Genomic DNA, 17,228 nt, shown 5'->3' with positions numbered 1-17,228 from the left:
AATCCGTGCTGGGATATCCTTTTAAAGGGGCACACTAACAACTAGACTAAAATAATTTTTTGAAATATTATTACAAATTGAAATTCTCCATTATATAAACTACTATTCTTGTTCATCTTATCCAATTTAAAACTTTGGTGATTGCTTTATATATTTTAGTTATTGTTTAATTTGTCTAATATTTTGTACAACATATCTTAGTGAAAGAAAGGTAAAAGGCCTCTTAACATTTTTGAACAAAATATCAAAATATATAATATCAACTTTGAAAACTAAAAAAATTCCCACTTAATTTTAAAAATTAAAAATAATTTATATAAGAAAATTGTATAAATAAATTCAAAGTTGTAAGCATATTTAAGATCGTATAATAATAAATATTTTATTATTTATATTTTAGTAAGATATAATTTTATTAAAGATATGATAAATAAGAAAAACACGTTAATGTATTATATAAATCAGAAAAAATTGTCACCAAAATTTTAAATTGCATAAGATGAAGAATAATAATAGTTTATATAATTTCAAATTTGTAATAGTATTTTAAAAAGTTACTTTTATCTAGTTGTTAGTGTGCCCATTTAAAAGGGTATCACAACATGGTTTTAAAATTCCATAAAATACTATTACAAATTTGAAATTATATAAACTATTATTATTCTTCATCTTATCCAATTTAAAATTTTGGTGACAATTTTTTCTGATTTATATAAATACAATTTTGGTGAAAATTCGATGGAACTCACAATGAACCTAGCACACCAAGCTTGCATCAACCCAACAACTTCAGGTGCATCTGAACGGGATTTATCGTTGTCGCTCACGGCCCACCGAACGATAACCTCAACCTCTGACGACACCAAACTGAGAGCACTCCTCTCCACACCAACGAACCCAGACTTTATAACCCGGCAAGATCGAACCACTCTAGGGTCTCCTCCTCTTCCGGATACGGCAGCAGCGACGCACTTCATGCGACCAAACTAAACCTCGATAAAAGCCTTACACTGAACTCTCCATTCACATAAGAACTGGAGAAACAGAGGTCAATCCGCCAAAACTTCACCGACAACTAAAGGATGCCAGCAGCAAGACAGGAAACCGTTCCCAATAGCACCATAACTCAAAAACATTACAAGCTTAGAAACCAAGAGACCATTGGTAGAGCCATGATTTTTCCAAAACGATAAGGATAAATCCCAAGACTAATCAACTACAGCAACCTCCATAAAATAAAGGAGAGATTTAGATAAGAAAAACTTGAAAAGAACCTGAAAACTATGGAGGATTGGATCTAGATCTGGATCAAAACATATGTAATTAAAACCAGCCAAAGCCATGACTGCATATACGACATTCAGAAACGGCTTCAGCATACAACGGACCCAAGGTAGATGCGACAAACCACTCTAAGCCGCAAGCTCTCAAGCTCCTCAACAACCATATCTCCATCAAACAGAAAACTAAAAAGTGCAGAACAAAGAACGAGAGAATCCACTACAGATCTGACCGGCGGTGGCGCTAACGGAGCCGCCACGCACCGGTCACCGGAGCTGCTACTGGTCTGAAGGTAAAGGAGGCGGAGCGCAGATATTGCAAGGAGAGAGAAGTTACCGAGAGATCCTCTTCTGTGTGGCTGTCTAGCTCTATCTTGAGTCCCCATAACAATAACAAAAAATATTTATCAGATTTACTTACAAACTTGTGGATAATATACTACTCCATCCGTTCATATTGCAAGTAGTTTTAGAGAAACTTTTTTGTTTCAAAATATAAGTAGTTTTCATATTTCTAGATAACTTTTACTTTTATTGAATACAGTCTGAACAATCAAATTAAATATACTTATTTTTATTGGTTAAATTATATTTAACCTATTTATTATACAATACTTTTTAAAACATAATAGTTTTCTTAATCTTTGTGTTTTTAGCCAAAACTACTTATATTATAAAACGGTGGGAGTATTATACTAGGTCTGGTCGATAAAAATTTTAAGCCGGAATCCCAAAAACAATAAAAATAACAAAAACTTGTGAAAAATACTTAAGGGAACATTTTACCTCTTAAAACATTTGCAAGTCATAAACCAGATGAATTTAAGAGATTTTGTTAACTGAGTGGCCAAAATTTTACTTATTTTAAACAGGACCGGAAGCATATATTTCCATAATTTGTCTTCGAGACCAATCCCTTATATATTAAAAGAGAAGCATTGTAATAAATGCATTCACATTATAATAGACACGTGGCAGCCTCACAATGATTTGATAATAAATATGCTAACGCGTTCACACTATAGTCATAAATGTGTTCACACTATGTACTTTGTGATTTTTTTAATATAAAACTCACATACATAGTTCCAATAAAACTCTGGATTTTTCGGTTCGAATAAAAATAGATAACGAATCAAAAGCCAAACTATATATATATTATTTTTATTGTTTACAGATAAAATTGAGCAAAATATTCATAAATTTTGATTCGATTTGTTATCCGTTTTGATTTGAACCAAAAAATCTTGATATTTGAAACTTTACGAAACAAATCAAATACTAAAATACAATATCCAAAAAAGAAGCAAATCACTAATACCAATATTTTTAGGAACATATATCTAATTCGATATGTTATATGCATATATATACATATATGAAAAGAATTATATATATTATACTTTATATCAGTTTTACAATATAAATTTATTATATTAGGTACTAGAATTAAAAGGTTATATAATGTTTTATTTTTGTAATAAAATGTTATTATTAAATTATTTTTAAAATTTTATTTTATTTACGAATCAAATCGGATATTCTGTAAAATTCTAAAACATTTCGGATATCGGAGTCACCGAATATCTAGGTGGCTAAAGATAGAATTGACAAGAATGCTTCCAAATATCCAGATACTTGATATGTGTCCACCCCTATTTACGAATATAATTTTATTTTCTTTTGATGAAAAAATGACTAATGTCAAGGTCTTTTTTATTTTAAATAAATTTTAATTTTATCTTTCATGTATTATTCTGAACAAAAATGTCATTTAATATTAATTAACAATATCTTTATATATTTTTCAACTATTTTTATATATTTTTTACATAAACATACATGTGCACCTTGATGTGAGCATCTTATAACTAAGTATTCACCACAGCTGAAGTATCTAATTTTTTTTGAAAGTTGAAATATTTTTCTTAATGTTTCTTTCACTACCGACCAAATTGTAGTGAAATGATTTGTCTTAATAATTTTCTTTTCTTTTTTTTAAACTATTATCTGTTTAAAAACTATAATATGAAACTATTGGTTCGACATGACAACTATCTAAACTTCATAATATGAAAATAAACATATAATATTAATTTTAGGTTTTTATCTGAAAAAACCAAAAAAATCAAATGTTTTAACCGAATAAACTAAAATGAATATTAATTTAAAATAATAGTTATATTTTAGAAGATTAAAAACAAAAAAAACGTAAAACCTAACCAATATCCAGATTAAACAGATTTATTGTCTTTTTTATTAAAAATAACGAAACTAATAATCACATCCCGCGCAAGGCGCGGGTTATTACCTAGTGCTGAGTATACTACGTAAAAATGACTCTCAATTTTTTCATCTTAGCTAATTATCCTCTTCTTTTACTTGATACTCTCTATAATAAGTTGTGATCTACGACACGGTAACTCTCCAAAAACTCAAAAATGGAATCTTAACATTTACACTCCATTTTTTTTTTGCAAAACAAAATTTTTCATATAAAGCATCATGTGACTTAGTTCCTTTTGTTATATCATATACCAAAATTCCATTTAATACGTAACATTTAGTATTTCATCATTTCAAATATTCGTATTAAAAATAATAAATATGGGTGGACGTTACCTATGTTACATGGAATCGGAAACGGGTACGCGGAAGCATAATCATATGGACGCGGAGGAGCGAGATTTTCTAAAAAATTAGGAAGTGGTACGTGTTAGAATATATATATATATATATATATATATATATAATAAAATTTATGACAAAATTTATGTGGTTCAAATTAAAAATAAAGCTTATTCATCTATAATAATTTTAAATGATTTCATGTTAAAACTGTGAAAATACACATAAATTAATTTTATAGGAAAATATAATATTAATTATTTTAATATTTCATAAATAATTTGAATATATATGCTATATCTATAATAAAATCTCAATGCATAAAGATAATTTATAGTATTAGTTTTAGTACTTGTATATATCAATTCTCTCTAATTCAATACTATTAAATTTTAGATTTTATATAGAAACAAAAACATGATTTTATATTTTTATTTATCTACGACACTGCACCTTTTTAGCGGAATTTTCAAAATGGAATCGTAAACATCCATTGTGTTTTTAAATGAGATTTTAGAAGCGTTTTGGAGTCGAGATTCTGTAAATTTCCAAAAGGTTTCAACTTCAATTCCGGTTTTGAAGCGGATGTCTGATGAAACTTCCGTGTGAACTAGGACGTTTCTTGACAAAATATGGATTTTCAAGAAAATATCAAATTCGATAAAATGTTTTTTTTGGTTCAAATTCGACAAAAGATATCTATTTCAAAAATGTATGTAAAAACGCAAGTCCAACATGCACGTGAACAATGGACCAACAAAGCTACTGAGCCTACCTACAATGCCATGTGAGTGTGGCGAGTGAAGTTATGATCAAAACAATGAAATATCTAATGCTTCTATTGTGTGTTTCAAATCATCTTTGGTATGAATGACTATTTTTAAAATTGGATGAGGAGTTTATAAACGTAAGGCTGGCAATTTCCACACACTTAGATAGTAAAAAGGAAAATAAGATATGGGATTCTACTCCATCAGGTGACTGACTCTTTGATGTTTCCATAAGTATATGTTTTGGGATACCTTTTATTTCAAAGTCGTTTGGGAATTTGGGATACTACCATTTGTGTGAAAGGTGAAGAAAAGTAAGACATGGGAAATTAATACTTAAAACATTTCGACACACAATCTTTGAATATTAGAGATTAATTTGACTATACATGTATGTGTATTCCCAGAATAAAATCTCTAACTAGAGACAATTCACCACATTTTATATATAAACATAGTACCAAATTAAAAATACTAAACAATCAATTCTGCCTTATACTATTATATATATTAATTTGAAATCCGGAAATAGTAGTAAATTCAGAAACAAAACCTATAAGCAGAAATGATTTTAAAGGAAAATAACTTCACAACATATTTTCTGTAAAACATATTCATACCAGACTAACAATATTAACCTCATAAATTAATTTCAGATCCATAAATAGTAGCAAATTTAGGATATATGATCTATAAGCAGAAATTATGTTAAAAGAAAATAAAAGTTTCTATAAGCAGAAAGAAGTAAAACAATTGGTTCCTCATTAAAATCCCTTAAAATGAGTCGCAACAAAAAAAGAGAGAGAGAGAGAGTCCATTTTATTGTCTTTCCCCCACTAGTCTTCGTTCTAAACACATCAACCGTACTCTCTCTCCATCATCATCATCCCCCCCCCAGAGAACCGTCAGATTAGGGTTTCTCTTTCACTAATTGATCTGCATCTACTACTTCGAATTCTTCACCACCCATGAAGAATCAACTCCAGCGAGGCGCTTCGTCTCGCGGCGAAGAGAGTTCGGTCAGAGGGATCGATCTCATGAGAGTTGATCAATGCGAGGAGATCGATGCTCTCTCTGTGCCTGCCCCGACGGTGGGAGGAACGGTTCAGCAAGAGGCCCCTGTGAAGCGAAAACGGGGCCGGCCTCCGAAGGCACTTGCTAAGACGCCGTTGCAAACTCAGCCGCCGCCGCCGCCGCCGCCGCCGATTCCGCGGAAGGATGATAAGGAAGAAGATGTCTGCTTCATTTGCTTCGACGGCGGAGACCTCGTTCTCTGTGATCGCCGGTGAGTGATTGTTTAGTTACAGTGACAATTGTGTTAGATTAGAGCAACGAAAAAGAGAATTAGTTAGTTAGTTACTCGATTGGCTTTTAATTGTATATTTATTGATTTAATTACTATTTTTGATCACATGCTTGTTAAATGCCATAGATTAGACTCGAATCAATTGGTAAAGAAGCAATGAAGAGGTTTTGGATACGAGATTTTGTGTTATTGATAACTTATTGATGTTCAGGAACTGCCCCAAGGCATACCATCCATCTTGTATTAACAGAGACGAGGCCTTCTTTCGAACAACTGCTAAATGGAACTGCGGTACGTGGTGTTGTACATGCTGTTACAATTGCTGTATTTGCTGTCATGCGAGTAATTTCAAATCTTTTAAATAGCGACGTAAAACTGATGTTATCGTTCATTCATTTACAGGTTGGCACATATGCAGTAAATGCCAGAAATCATCCAGTTACTTGTGTTATACATGCACTTTTTCTGTTTGTAAGCGGTGCGTTGCTGATGCCGACTATGTATTTGTGAGAGGTAACATGGGGCTCTGTGGCACATGTATTAAGCCAATAATGTTAATTGAGAATATTGGCCAAGGAGATGTTCAAGCGGTAAGACACTTTCTCCACATTCCATAGTTCCATTCAATTCTCAGCCGCAAAATTTGCTCAGGCGAATTGATTTCGCCAAGAAGTACTTGGTACCACTATCATTGGAGGAACAATACCTAAACCAGAAGATGCTCCAGAATCTTTTCACCACCTGTCACAATTACCTTAGGAGGAATATAGTTTTCATGCACATGACACTCGTGGAACACGATAGGGTTTTGTGATAGCAACCAGTCACAAGCTGATATCATGGAATTTTAGAGATTTGGGGTTGATGGATTAGAACTCATATTACGAGAGAAGTAAGGGAATGATGGAATTTTAGAGATTTAGGGTTTCATATTTAATAAGTTCTTGCAACAGCAGTAGGGTATGTTGGGTGTTTTGTTTTTAAATAATCGCGTGAAACCAAAGGAAAAGAGTAACTTTTCTTGTTTAGGGAGGAAATCTTGTACTTCGTTCTATAAGAAATTTGAGTGTTTTTCTTTTTGTATTATCCTCTTTATTTACTATTTCATAATGTGCGCGGGCATAATGTTTTTCCTTGTTTATTAGGTTAAGGTGGATTTTGATGACAAGCTCAGTTGGGAGTATCTGTTCAAGGTATATTGGCTTTGCATGAAGGAAGAGCTGTCTCTAACTGTCGACGAGCTTATGAGAGCATATAATCCTTGGAAGGAGGTTCCTTACACTGTTCCTAAAGTGGAGTTACGAAATGATCATACCCGTAACAATGTTTATTCTTCGGGCAGTTCAGCTTTAGATGCAGCAGAGAATGGAATAAAAAGAAGAAAGACTAGTGATTCCCCCACCTTACCTAGCAAGTTGGATGCCAAAAATCCAAGTAATACCCCAAAGAAGCGTCCTGGAGATACAAATTGGGCAACAAAAGAACTCCTCGAGTTTTTGTCGTTCATGAGAAATGGCGATACATCGGTTATTTCTCAGTTTGACGTGCAGGGTCTTCTGCTTGACTATATCAACAAAAAAAATCTTAGGGATCCTCATCAGGAGTCTCAAGTTATTTGTGACCTAATGCTTGTGAAGTTGTTTGGAAAGCAACGAGTGGGTCACATTGAAATGCTTAAGCTTCTTGAGTCTCACTTTCTTATCCAAGAGAAACCTAAAGATGAGAAAACCACGAATGGGGAAACTACTCATGCTGTTCCTAGCCAAGTAGTTGAAGATATTGGTCATGATCCACCGGTTAGGGATAGAAGACGCAAGATGCATAGGAAAACTGTTGGCAGGGTACAAAACGAAAGCCTGGATGCATATGCAGCGATTGATGTTCACAATATCAACCTGATTTATTTGAGACGTAAATTTTTAGAGACTCTACTTGATGATATCAACAAAGTTCACGAAAAGGTGGTAGGCACAATTTTGAGAATCAAGGTATCCGGCAGCGACCAGAAGCTGGATATTCACAGGCTCGTTCAAGTTGTAGGTATTTGATCAGTGCTCATATTAATGCTTTTTTGAGGAAAGAAAATTGGGAAATTAGTGACCCAAAATTTTAATAGTAAGATCTCAGCTGCTTTTGTGGTTATTTAACAGGTACAAGCAAGGCAGCAGCAACCTACCAACTTGGCGCAAAGACTACAGATGTTATGCTAGAAATACTAAATCTAGAAAAGAGAGAGGTCATCTCGATTGATCAATTATCAGACCAGAATGTCACAGAGGTAAATATAGCCTCACTGAAACATTAGTTTATCTACCTTTATATGCTCTTCAATAAAAGGTTTAAACCCCATCTACTAATAAGGTAACGCTAGTAGTTAGTTTTAATTTCTCCTATACGTACCTATTACTGTGGTTTTCAGGACGAGTGCAAACGGCTACGCCAGAGCATAAAATGTGGTCTCAATAAACGTTTGACTGTGGTAAGAAGGCGCACATGATATTTTCTCGTCCTGAAATTGTATATTTTACCTAACTTGGAAACTCATGTTTTTTTTTTTTGCGGTGTCAGGGTGACATCTTGAAGACTGCAACAACACTGCAAGCCATGAGAATCAATGAGGTAGGTTATTTAAAAACAGCAAATATTATACGTATATATATATTAAAGATCCCCTGATCTTAGTTTTTTATTGTGGTGTGCTTCTTACTCATGTTTTGTCGATGTAGGCTCTGGAAGCTGAGATATTAAAGGTCAAACACCTCCGTGATCGGGCCAGTGAGAAGGGTCATCGAAAGGAATATCCTTTTTGAGATTGCCTTACTATATTTGTTGCACTTCGGTTACATACACTATTTTCCTTTTCAGATACTGGTTATAGAATCTTTCAGTGAGTCTTTGATGAAATAATTCGTTAAAGAGTCGACCATGCCAATGCCACTCGTAACGGCTAAAAATAATTTAGTTTGAGTAGATAGCCTGATAAGTACTTCGGTCTTCCCATTTAGATGTTTGGTCTGCGTTTAAATGTGAAAGATACTTTTACACTCAGTGATTGCATGGGAAGTTCAAGTCTTGATTCCTTAACCATCTCCCACGCTTAGAGAATGTGTTGAAAAGCTAGGGATTCTAGAATCACCTGAGCATCGCCAGCGGCTTCTGCAGGAAGTCCCAGAAGTTCATACGGATCCAAGCATGGATCCGAGTCATCCATCAGCAGAAGATTCAGTGTTGGGTACGAGGAAACAAGGTATCCCACTTTAACCTAAGATGTGAACAATCTAATTGTTCATTTTCTTACAAAAATTCCTGATTGGTGGATACTATTTACAATCTTCTACGTTTTCTATTTGCAGATAATCACATAAAGGCTCCAAGTAAAGGTCCGAAGAAAAAAGGGAATACCCTGAACAACTTGGGAAATAATGCGCAGACAAAATATGATGCTCCAGTTTTGCGAAGCAGAAAGGCCCTGAATGTTGCTAAGAAAGATGATTGTTCCAAGGTCCACAACAACTCATCAGATATCCAGGTTTGACCACACATCCTACTCTGTTTGCAATGTAACCTCTCAATGTTTTTTTAGTATTGGTTTCAAGTCATATACATTCATTTCTGGGTACTACAGGAAAGTGGTAAAGATGATGAGGAGAGTGAAATATGGCATTATCGAGATCCAACCGGAAAGACCCAGGGACCGTTTTCTATGGGGCAGCTCCGCAGATGGAAATCTTCTGGTCATTTCCCCCCTTATCTTAGGATATGGAAAGCGCATGAGAACCAAGACGAGTCTGTACTTCTGACTGAAGCTCTTGCCGGAAGATTTGATAAAGCAACTACTTCGCCAAGTTCCTCTTTGCTTCCCCAAGAACTGAAACTATCTCAGCACGACTCTGGACGCACTGGCGTGGATGGGGACTGTCTTCAGAAGAACCTTACGCCAGTCAGCAACAGTGCAGCCTCCTCTTCGTCCTCTACTGTCAGTGCCCTTCCTAACGATCCAAAAGAGAAACAAGTTGCGACTCTTTTACCTTGCTCTGGAAAAGTTAAAGATGGTAATTCCGTTCGTTCCCAGCCTCAAGTTAGTTGTTCAGCATCAATGTCTGTGGTTCCAGGACATGTGGTTTCGCCTGACGCAGGAGCAACTTCAGGGGCAGATGGTAAGACTGTAGAAGAAGGAACCAACGGTGGTTCTGTTCACGCACCAAACCTTAATCAAGAAATCCATGTCCCTGATATCCCCAGTCCTACACCTAAGTCGAGCTCTGAAGACTTGGAAGCTCAAGCGGCAGAGACTATTCAGTCTCTGTCTTCTTGTGTTCTGGCCAAAGGGACATCTGGTGTCACATGGAGCACCACCACCACAACTACCACTGATGCTGTTACCACCACTTCGAGTGTTATGGTCACTGGAGGACAGCTTCCTCAAGTAACACATCAGAATGCTGTTGTTTCAGCTGCACCGTCTGTGAAGCCAATTGATTTGGCAGCTGATCATGCCACAGCTACTCAGACTTCCGACAACACCCAAGTGGCTCACTCATCTGGGTGGCCAGCCATTGTGGCTGACCCGGACGAGTGTGATGAATCAGTTTCGGATCTATTAGCCGAAGTTGAAGCGATGGAACAGAACGGTTTGCCCTCTTCACCCACCTCAACATTTCACTATGACGACGATGATTTGACAAAAGGGCCAGAAAAAGATTTCTTTAACCCTGTGGCACGCTTGTCCCTCACACCTGAAACATGCAGAATGAATACCTCTCAGCCGAATATTCTGGACAATGTCTCTACGGGAAAAAGCTCAATGGGCACAGAATCAAAAGACAACACTCTCTTCAACCACTGTAGAACCTCTGGTCCGGAGCTCCTGCTCTTTGCACCGCCAGTGCCAGCTTCAATAAGTCAGGACCTGACTCTGACAACAACAGCTCTTAGACTGGGATCAGACACCGCAGTTGAAGCTGGATCGGTCCAGAGGCTTCCCAAGTCTGTTTCGGGAGTGAGTTTGGAACCGAGCCCCTGGTCAACATCATTACATGACTCACCACGTGGAAACACCGAGCGCAGCCCACGTGGAAACACCGAACGCAGCCCACGTGGAAACACTGAACGCAGCCCACGCGGAAATGGAAGTCATCAAAGAAGATCCGGTGGGCATAGCAGAGACCGGCAATGGTGGAACAACGGTCACAACACTAGCGTCAACAACAGTCATAATAATCGGCAATGGCCAAACAGCACTAGGCATGGGTATGACCATGGATCAGGTTCATACACAGCTCATCCGCCCAAAGGGCTAAAGATATGTAAGTTCTATGAGAGTGGAAACTGCAAAAAGGGTGCTTCTTGTAGTTTTTGGCACCCCTGAATCTCATTTCTTTGTATTGTGTATTTATCTGTTTAGTTAACATGTCAAACATCCTTTCTGTAACTTGTTTATTTAGGACATCTCGATCATCCTTTTTGGTAACACCAAAGTTTTTGTACCTCATTAGCCCATGTTTAAGTAGTTATCAAAGCTTTGTGTATAACTTCCATTTAAAAGTCTTTGCAACTTATGTCGGTCTTGCTCGCTTTCTCTATCGAGTTTTTAATATACGTAACTTACAGACAAGGACTTAAAGTTTAACGTTCATTAAATCGAAAACAGGAGATGAGAAGAACCACGGCTGGTGAAACAACTCATGATGTTCCCAGCCAAATAATGTTTATGATCAATTGGTAAGGTATAGAAGACGGAATATGCCTAGGAAAACTGATGTCTGATTGCAGACTAAAATGTGGATATTCATGTGCATGTTGATGTTAATAATATCAAACCTGATTTATGTGATATCAACAAAGTTCATCATGTTCACTCTATTTGGTATCTTGCATCTTCCATTTATAAGCAGTCAGAGAATCTTGAGTTTTGTCGTTTGCAAAACTTTGGGGCATATATGATCAATGTATTATACATATATACTCTGTTGAACCATTTTCTCTAGTGATAGGCTTTCTCTTCTTGAGGTACTTCGGGAGCTTGACTTTACAACACTAACATCTCCCAGTACACCCAAGCTTGCCTCCATGTTTAAAAGAGTGAATGTAATAGAAAAAGATGTAACTTTCTTCTGACTAGGTAATAATTCGCGTTTTGGGAGCTTGACTTTACAACACTAACATCTCTCCGTACACCCAAGCTTTCATCCATGTTTAAAAGAGTGAATGTAATAGAAAGGGATGTAACTTTCTTCTGACTAGGTAATAACTCGCGCTTTGCGCAGAATGAGATTATTAATTTCGTTATTTTTAAGATAAGAAGACATTAAGGCTGTTTAATCTGGATATCGGTTCAGTTCTAAGTTGTTGTTTTTTTTAATCTCCTAAAATATAACTACCATCCTAAATTCATATTTAATTTGGTTTGTTTCGTTAAAATGCTTGAGGGTTTTCATTTTCTTGGTGATAAAACCAAAAATTATTATTATTTATTTGATTTTACGTTATATGAATTTCAGACAGTTTTGATGCCGAACCAATCGTTCCATATTATAATTTTTAAACACATGCAAAATGAAATCAAATCTAGATAATAGTTGAAGAAAAAGAAAAGAAAATTATTAAGACAAATAATTTCATTATAATTTGGTCGATGGTGAAAGAAAGAATTGAAAAAAAAAATCCAACTTCTAAGAAAATTAAAATCTTTACTTACGGTGAGTGAATATTTAGTTATAGGTGAGTCCTTTGTATGCGGTGAATGAGAAGTTTACGAAGGAGAAAACATGTCAATTACTTCCTTGCAAATTGTCTTTGTATGTATATATTTTTTATAATCGAATCATGTATTCGAGTTTTATATTAAAAAAACGAAAAATAATATATTAGGAAAGCTATTTTGTAGAGGTTTATTTAGGAAATAACATTATAATAAATTTGTAGAGTTAGTCCGAGAAATTTTTTACAAGTGACATCTCATCGTGCTCATTCCGAAATCGATGTAAGCTAGCCACATGTAGCGCATATAGTGTGAACAGGTTAATGCGAACTAGGTGAAGCAATGTTTCCAAAAATAGTTTCCTTCCTTTTTTTATTAAATGCTTTACCTTTACATAAACCTTCACCCAAACACAGTCGTTTGATGGTTTAGGCTTTTTTCGTGAAATTGTTATCTTAATGGGCCTAGGCCCATTAAGTTTATTTGCTAGCAGAAGGGCACCGCCGTAAGAGTTTCCGGAGAAAACAGATCGGACGAATGAGCTAGAAGATGAGCTAAACATAGAGAGAGAGAGAGAGAGAGAGAGGAGAAAACTTCGAAAGCGATCAAGAAGGAAGGAAGAGAGGTTAACGATGAGCGAAGGCTCCAGCGGAGAAGTGAATAGCACGGTGATGGAAGAGAAATCGGAACAGAGAGGGGGAGGATCTCTTGCGAAAGGAAGATCGTGCAAAGGATACCTTTACTACTCATCCACTCTCAAATCCAAGGATAAGAACCCTCGCTGCGTCGGCATCCCTCGTACTCTCCGTCAAGGTCAATTTCCCCTCTTTCGCAAATCAATCGCTGCTTCTGCTATATTCTAGGGTTCCCCAATCAAATTGATTAGGTTGAGAGATTATTCTGATTGTAGAATCTATAATCCATAAGCAGAATCGTGAATCTCTGTATGCATACAGTAATTATAGATTTTATTTTTTTTTATTTTTTTGCAGTTCCTGATTACGTTGTTGGGCAATCTGAAGCTGAAGCTTCTAAAGAAGGGCGTACCTTGGCTGATTTTTACTATGGATGTTTGGGTTATTCTGTTTACATGACTGATAAAGACTCATCTACTGCCATGAAGCAGCAAGCCAAGACCCAGCTTCCTGTTTGTCTCGGACTTGAGGTTTGACATCACTTTTTCTCGAAACTCTGAAAGTTACACATTAGGCCATGGTGTCCATATTATTATGCTCATGGAGTCACATCTACGTATTGATTTTATTTTACTATTATGTGCTCTGGACAGTCTAGTTGGTCTTTTTTCTCCTTTGGTGGAGTTATATCTTCTACATCTTGCTGTGATTTTAGTATTATCCGCTCTGGACAACCTAGTTGGTCTCGTTTCTCATGTCGGCTTGTTTTTTTTTTTGATGTTTGTGTTATATCTTTTAAGACGCTATCAACTTTTTAAAAACTGGATTTAGTCTACAAAACATGATCCTTTTACTGGCGTGAAAAAAGAAGAATATGGTCTACTTTCTACTGTTTCCAGTCTCTATTATCTACCTCAGACTTTCTAGTGTTCATGCAGATACTAGCAGATAGAAGAGCAGCTTCAAGCAACACTTCATCTATTCCTGCCCGCGCTCAAAATAGAAATGGTAGCACCTGATCCTCTCTTATTCATTAGTTTATAATATGCTCAGACGCGTCCTGCATCTTGATTTTTTTAATTATTTTTTGTTGTGTACTGTAGATTCTCGGGAGTTGCCTCAGCACCAGAACCATAGACCAGCTTCAACCCCAATCCCAAAACCAACCCCAGCCACTGCCACAAACACTGAAAACGGCTTCGTATCGAGGTAAGATGGGAGATGGTAGACTAACCAAGTCTGAAAGTCATCTACATGGGCATATAACATGATATTCATTAATTTTTGTCCTGTGGGTTGCATCAGGTTTACAAGAAACGCAAACCTGGTAGCAGCAGGGGTGATGAAGAACTTGAAGAGAGTTGGTAACTATGTGAAAGAGCATTTGGACGACTCCTTGGACGATCATCGAAAGCGACCAAAATAAATTAATCTATGTTACATCAAAATGTGGAGAGAAACCAAAAAAAAAAAGCACAGGTGACAGTCAACAAGATATGAATGATTTGACACTTTTTGGAAACTCTTTTGGATTCTCATAATAAAAAAGCAACAAAAAAAAAGATGTATTGATATTATCTTTTTACAAGTACTAGAACTGTAATGTGTTTACCTTCATCAGTTTTGGTCAAGATGACAAGATTCTCTGAAGTTCGTAATTATTGTTTGCTTATACATTAAATTTATTTAGGTATTAGTAGAAATTGGTCCACTGGCTCTTAACAGAGATTAACTTTTGTTAACTAAAATATTTTATTGATTGATGAAAAACATGGTGAAGTTAGAGATTATTAGCACATGTGAGTGAGTAAAACTGTAATAATATCCAAAGAATTAACTAAACAGGATCAGAGTTGGGAAACGTGCCCAATTTGGAAAGAAAGACAAAAGCTTCACGCTTTCTCTCTCTATCATCATCGTTGTCCGTCTGTTTCTGTTGATGGTACAGAGTCGTCGTAGCGATTTCAATTCGAAGAATATCCATACGAACAATCCTCTCATCAAACCCATCTTCAAAGTTTTCTCCTTTTTTTCCCTTTTATCTTGATCGTCGAGAGATTGATACTTCCCCGATTGGGAAACTTCTTGTTATTACTCATCACGCATTCTTACAACCCGGTTTACCGATCTAAACCTGTGATCGATTGAACTCTACGGCTCTCATTTCGGAGTTTTCATCAATTTGAATGGCCGCTTACGGGAATTATCTACGGTTAGCACGACTTGGAACCGGTTCAGCTGTAAATTTTTCAACTTTCAGATCGATCGGTTCTCCAAACCCGACATTTGACAGGACTCTCTTCGATCACCACCACGAGATTCGTTCATCGTCTCCTCTCTACAGACAATCCAACTCCAGATTCATATCTCAACTTGTCAAAACCAATGGGAAACGTTTGTATCTCGTCGACACACTCGCTTTGGTAATCTTTTATCTGATTATTGTTTTTTTTTTGGCTTGAATTGTCTAACTTTTTGAATTCAGACAATGGAATGGTTATGTTCCAGACAGGAGTCATTGAACGAACACACATGTCTGATAATTAATTTCTAAATATTGTCTTTAAAAAAAAATAGTTAGAGTTTAAGTGAGAATTTGTTATTATGTGGTTTTTTTCAGGTAAGGAGCTTGGAAGCGCAAGGGTTGCCTTCAAAGCAAGCAGAGGCTATCACAGGTGCTATAACTGAAGTACTGAATGATAGCTTAGGAGTTGTTTCTCAGTTGGTTGTTTCCAAGGGTGAGATGCAGAAAGTATGTTTCCACGAACAAAGCTCTCTTACCAAACACTAATACCTCAGTTATATATATAGCTTTGATTCAACACTCTTGTCTAACTTTTTTGATCTTTCTTGCTTCTGGTAGGCTGAAATGACGCAGGAATCAAACTTATCCAAGTTCAAAAGTGAGATTAACAGTTCACTGGTAAGCTGTGTTTTCACCTTTCTAAGTGTGTAATTAAAATTTTAGAGTGATGCTTTGAGTCTTAAAAAGATTGTTGGTTTCATGTGTAGGACCACCATTTCTCTTTGCTGCAACACGAGAATGAGAAACTCCGCAATGACATAGAACGTATCCGCACTGATATAAGGTCAGCATTTTTTATTTTTATATATATATGAACAACCCTATAGGGCTTGATTTGCTATACACTCAGTGTAGTAAGACTAAGACAATATACATTGCAGGCACGAGATTGACAAAGTCACAGCAGGACAGCGGTTGGACCTGAATCTTGAAAAAGGGTAGGATAAGTTCTATCTCTATTCAAACTAACCTTTTCTTTGTTATATGATTTTTTTTAAAAAAATATCTTGTCGATGGAGCAGGAGGATAAGAGATGAGCTAACGAATCAAAACGCCGAAACCTCTAACCTTACAAACAAACTTGACCGTGTTAGTATATACTCATCCGTGGTTTCTGAGCATTTTGTTCGTTTATTGCAGCAAGAATTTGTTTGTTTATGTTTTGTTTTCCTGTTTTGGTTCAATGTCTCTCAGGAGATTCACACTTTGAGAGCTCAGTTGGAAGCGGCCAAGTACGAGGTGATCAAGTATTGTATCGGTACACTTGTCTCCATCTCAGCCGTTGGCCTAGCTGTCCTCCGGATCGTCATGTGACTCTCCATTGTTGACCAACACCCTCATCTTTGCTGTTTTTTTCAATTCTGGATGAAATCTTGGTCTGCTCTTTCCATCTTGTGGCGTATTTTAATATTTTATAATGTAATTTGATTTCCTTTTTGTAGTATATATGACGAAAGAAAAAAAGAAAAACTAATTTATGAGATTCGCTATAAACGTATATGAGATGTTTCTTCCACGTGTATGAATAGTTTGGTTGTATGCACGTTATTATTGGATGTGGGAAAATGTTCTTGTGATGACGAACCAAACGCCAACGATGGTTA

The 17,228-nt window shown here is 36.0% G+C and overlaps 3 protein-coding genes and 1 long non-coding RNA gene across 4 annotated transcripts; 3 read left to right on the top strand and 1 right to left on the bottom strand.

Moving 5' to 3' along the window:
* The first annotated feature begins 5,303 nt into the window (after positions 1-5,303).
* Positions 5,304-11,540, top strand: LOC103860692 (zinc finger CCCH domain-containing protein 44). Its single transcript, XM_009138338.3, has 11 exons — positions 5,304-5,963; positions 6,196-6,275; positions 6,387-6,574; positions 7,130-8,024; positions 8,135-8,262; positions 8,404-8,463; positions 8,553-8,603; positions 8,711-8,781; positions 9,080-9,231; positions 9,338-9,513; positions 9,610-11,540. Exons 1-11 carry the CDS (start codon positions 5,647-5,649, stop codon positions 11,350-11,352), a joined length of 3,861 nt encoding a protein of 1,286 aa, XP_009136586.2. The 5' UTR covers positions 5,304-5,646; the 3' UTR covers positions 11,353-11,540.
* Positions 11,541-13,186: 1,646 nt separating this feature from the next.
* On the top strand, positions 13,187-14,969 carry LOC103860691. Its single transcript, XM_009138337.3, has 5 exons — positions 13,187-13,497; positions 13,677-13,849; positions 14,258-14,327; positions 14,423-14,528; positions 14,625-14,969. Exons 1-5 carry the CDS (start codon positions 13,317-13,319, stop codon positions 14,743-14,745), a joined length of 651 nt encoding a protein of 216 aa, XP_009136585.1. The 5' UTR covers positions 13,187-13,316; the 3' UTR covers positions 14,746-14,969.
* On the bottom strand, positions 14,094-14,416 carry LOC117132993. Its single transcript, XR_004456794.1, has 2 exons — positions 14,161-14,416; positions 14,094-14,129 (listed from the first exon to the last, which is right to left on the bottom strand). It is a non-coding gene; the product is annotated as an uncharacterized LOC117132993 (long non-coding RNA).
* Positions 14,970-15,234: 265 nt separating the features above from the next.
* LOC103860689 (protein FMP32, mitochondrial) lies at positions 15,235-17,146 on the top strand. The gene is made up of 7 exons (XM_009138336.3): positions 15,235-15,742; positions 15,940-16,071; positions 16,183-16,242; positions 16,332-16,408; positions 16,506-16,562; positions 16,647-16,713; positions 16,819-17,146. The coding sequence occupies exons 1-7, from the start codon at positions 15,506-15,508 to the stop codon at positions 16,936-16,938; spliced, it is 750 nt and encodes a 249-aa protein (XP_009136584.1). The 5' UTR covers positions 15,235-15,505; the 3' UTR covers positions 16,939-17,146.
* Positions 17,147-17,228: the final 82 nt, after the last annotated feature.

This window comes from Brassica rapa, chromosome A03 (assembly GCF_000309985.2).
Source record: "Brassica rapa cultivar Chiifu-401-42 chromosome A03, CAAS_Brap_v3.01, whole genome shotgun sequence".
NCBI lineage: Eukaryota > Viridiplantae > Streptophyta > Magnoliopsida > Brassicales > Brassicaceae > Brassica > Brassica rapa.
This window is presented reverse-complemented; position numbering and strand designations above follow the sequence as displayed.

What these genes read in the sequence shown, in the direction of transcription:
- LOC103860691 (XM_009138337.3), top strand. Translation starts at nt 13,317, where the DNA reads ATGAGCGAAGGCTCCAGCGGAGAAGTGAATAGCACGGTGATGGAAGAG. An exon ending in CCCTCGTACTCTCCGTCAAG is followed by an intron (nt 13,498 to 13,676) that starts GTCAATTTCCCC and finishes ATTTTTTTGCAG; the next exon opens with TTCCTGATTACGTTGTTGGG. An exon ending in CTGTTTGTCTCGGACTTGAG is followed by an intron (nt 13,850 to 14,257) that starts GTTTGACATCAC and finishes GTGTTCATGCAG; the next exon opens with ATACTAGCAGATAGAAGAGC.
- LOC103860692 (XM_009138338.3), top strand. Translation starts at nt 5,647, where the DNA reads ATGAAGAATCAACTCCAGCGAGGCGCTTCGTCTCGCGGCGAAGAGAGT. An exon ending in AACTGCTAAATGGAACTGCG is followed by an intron (nt 6,276 to 6,386) that starts GTACGTGGTGTT and finishes ATTCATTTACAG; the next exon opens with GTTGGCACATATGCAGTAAA. An exon ending in GTTGGGTACGAGGAAACAAG is followed by an intron (nt 9,232 to 9,337) that starts GTATCCCACTTT and finishes TTCTATTTGCAG; the next exon opens with ATAATCACATAAAGGCTCCA.
- LOC103860689 (XM_009138336.3), top strand. Translation starts at nt 15,506, where the DNA reads ATGGCCGCTTACGGGAATTATCTACGGTTAGCACGACTTGGAACCGGT. An exon ending in CCAAGGGTGAGATGCAGAAA is followed by an intron (nt 16,072 to 16,182) that starts GTATGTTTCCAC and finishes TGCTTCTGGTAG; the next exon opens with GCTGAAATGACGCAGGAATC. An exon ending in GACCTGAATCTTGAAAAAGG is followed by an intron (nt 16,563 to 16,646) that starts GTAGGATAAGTT and finishes TCGATGGAGCAG; the next exon opens with GAGGATAAGAGATGAGCTAA.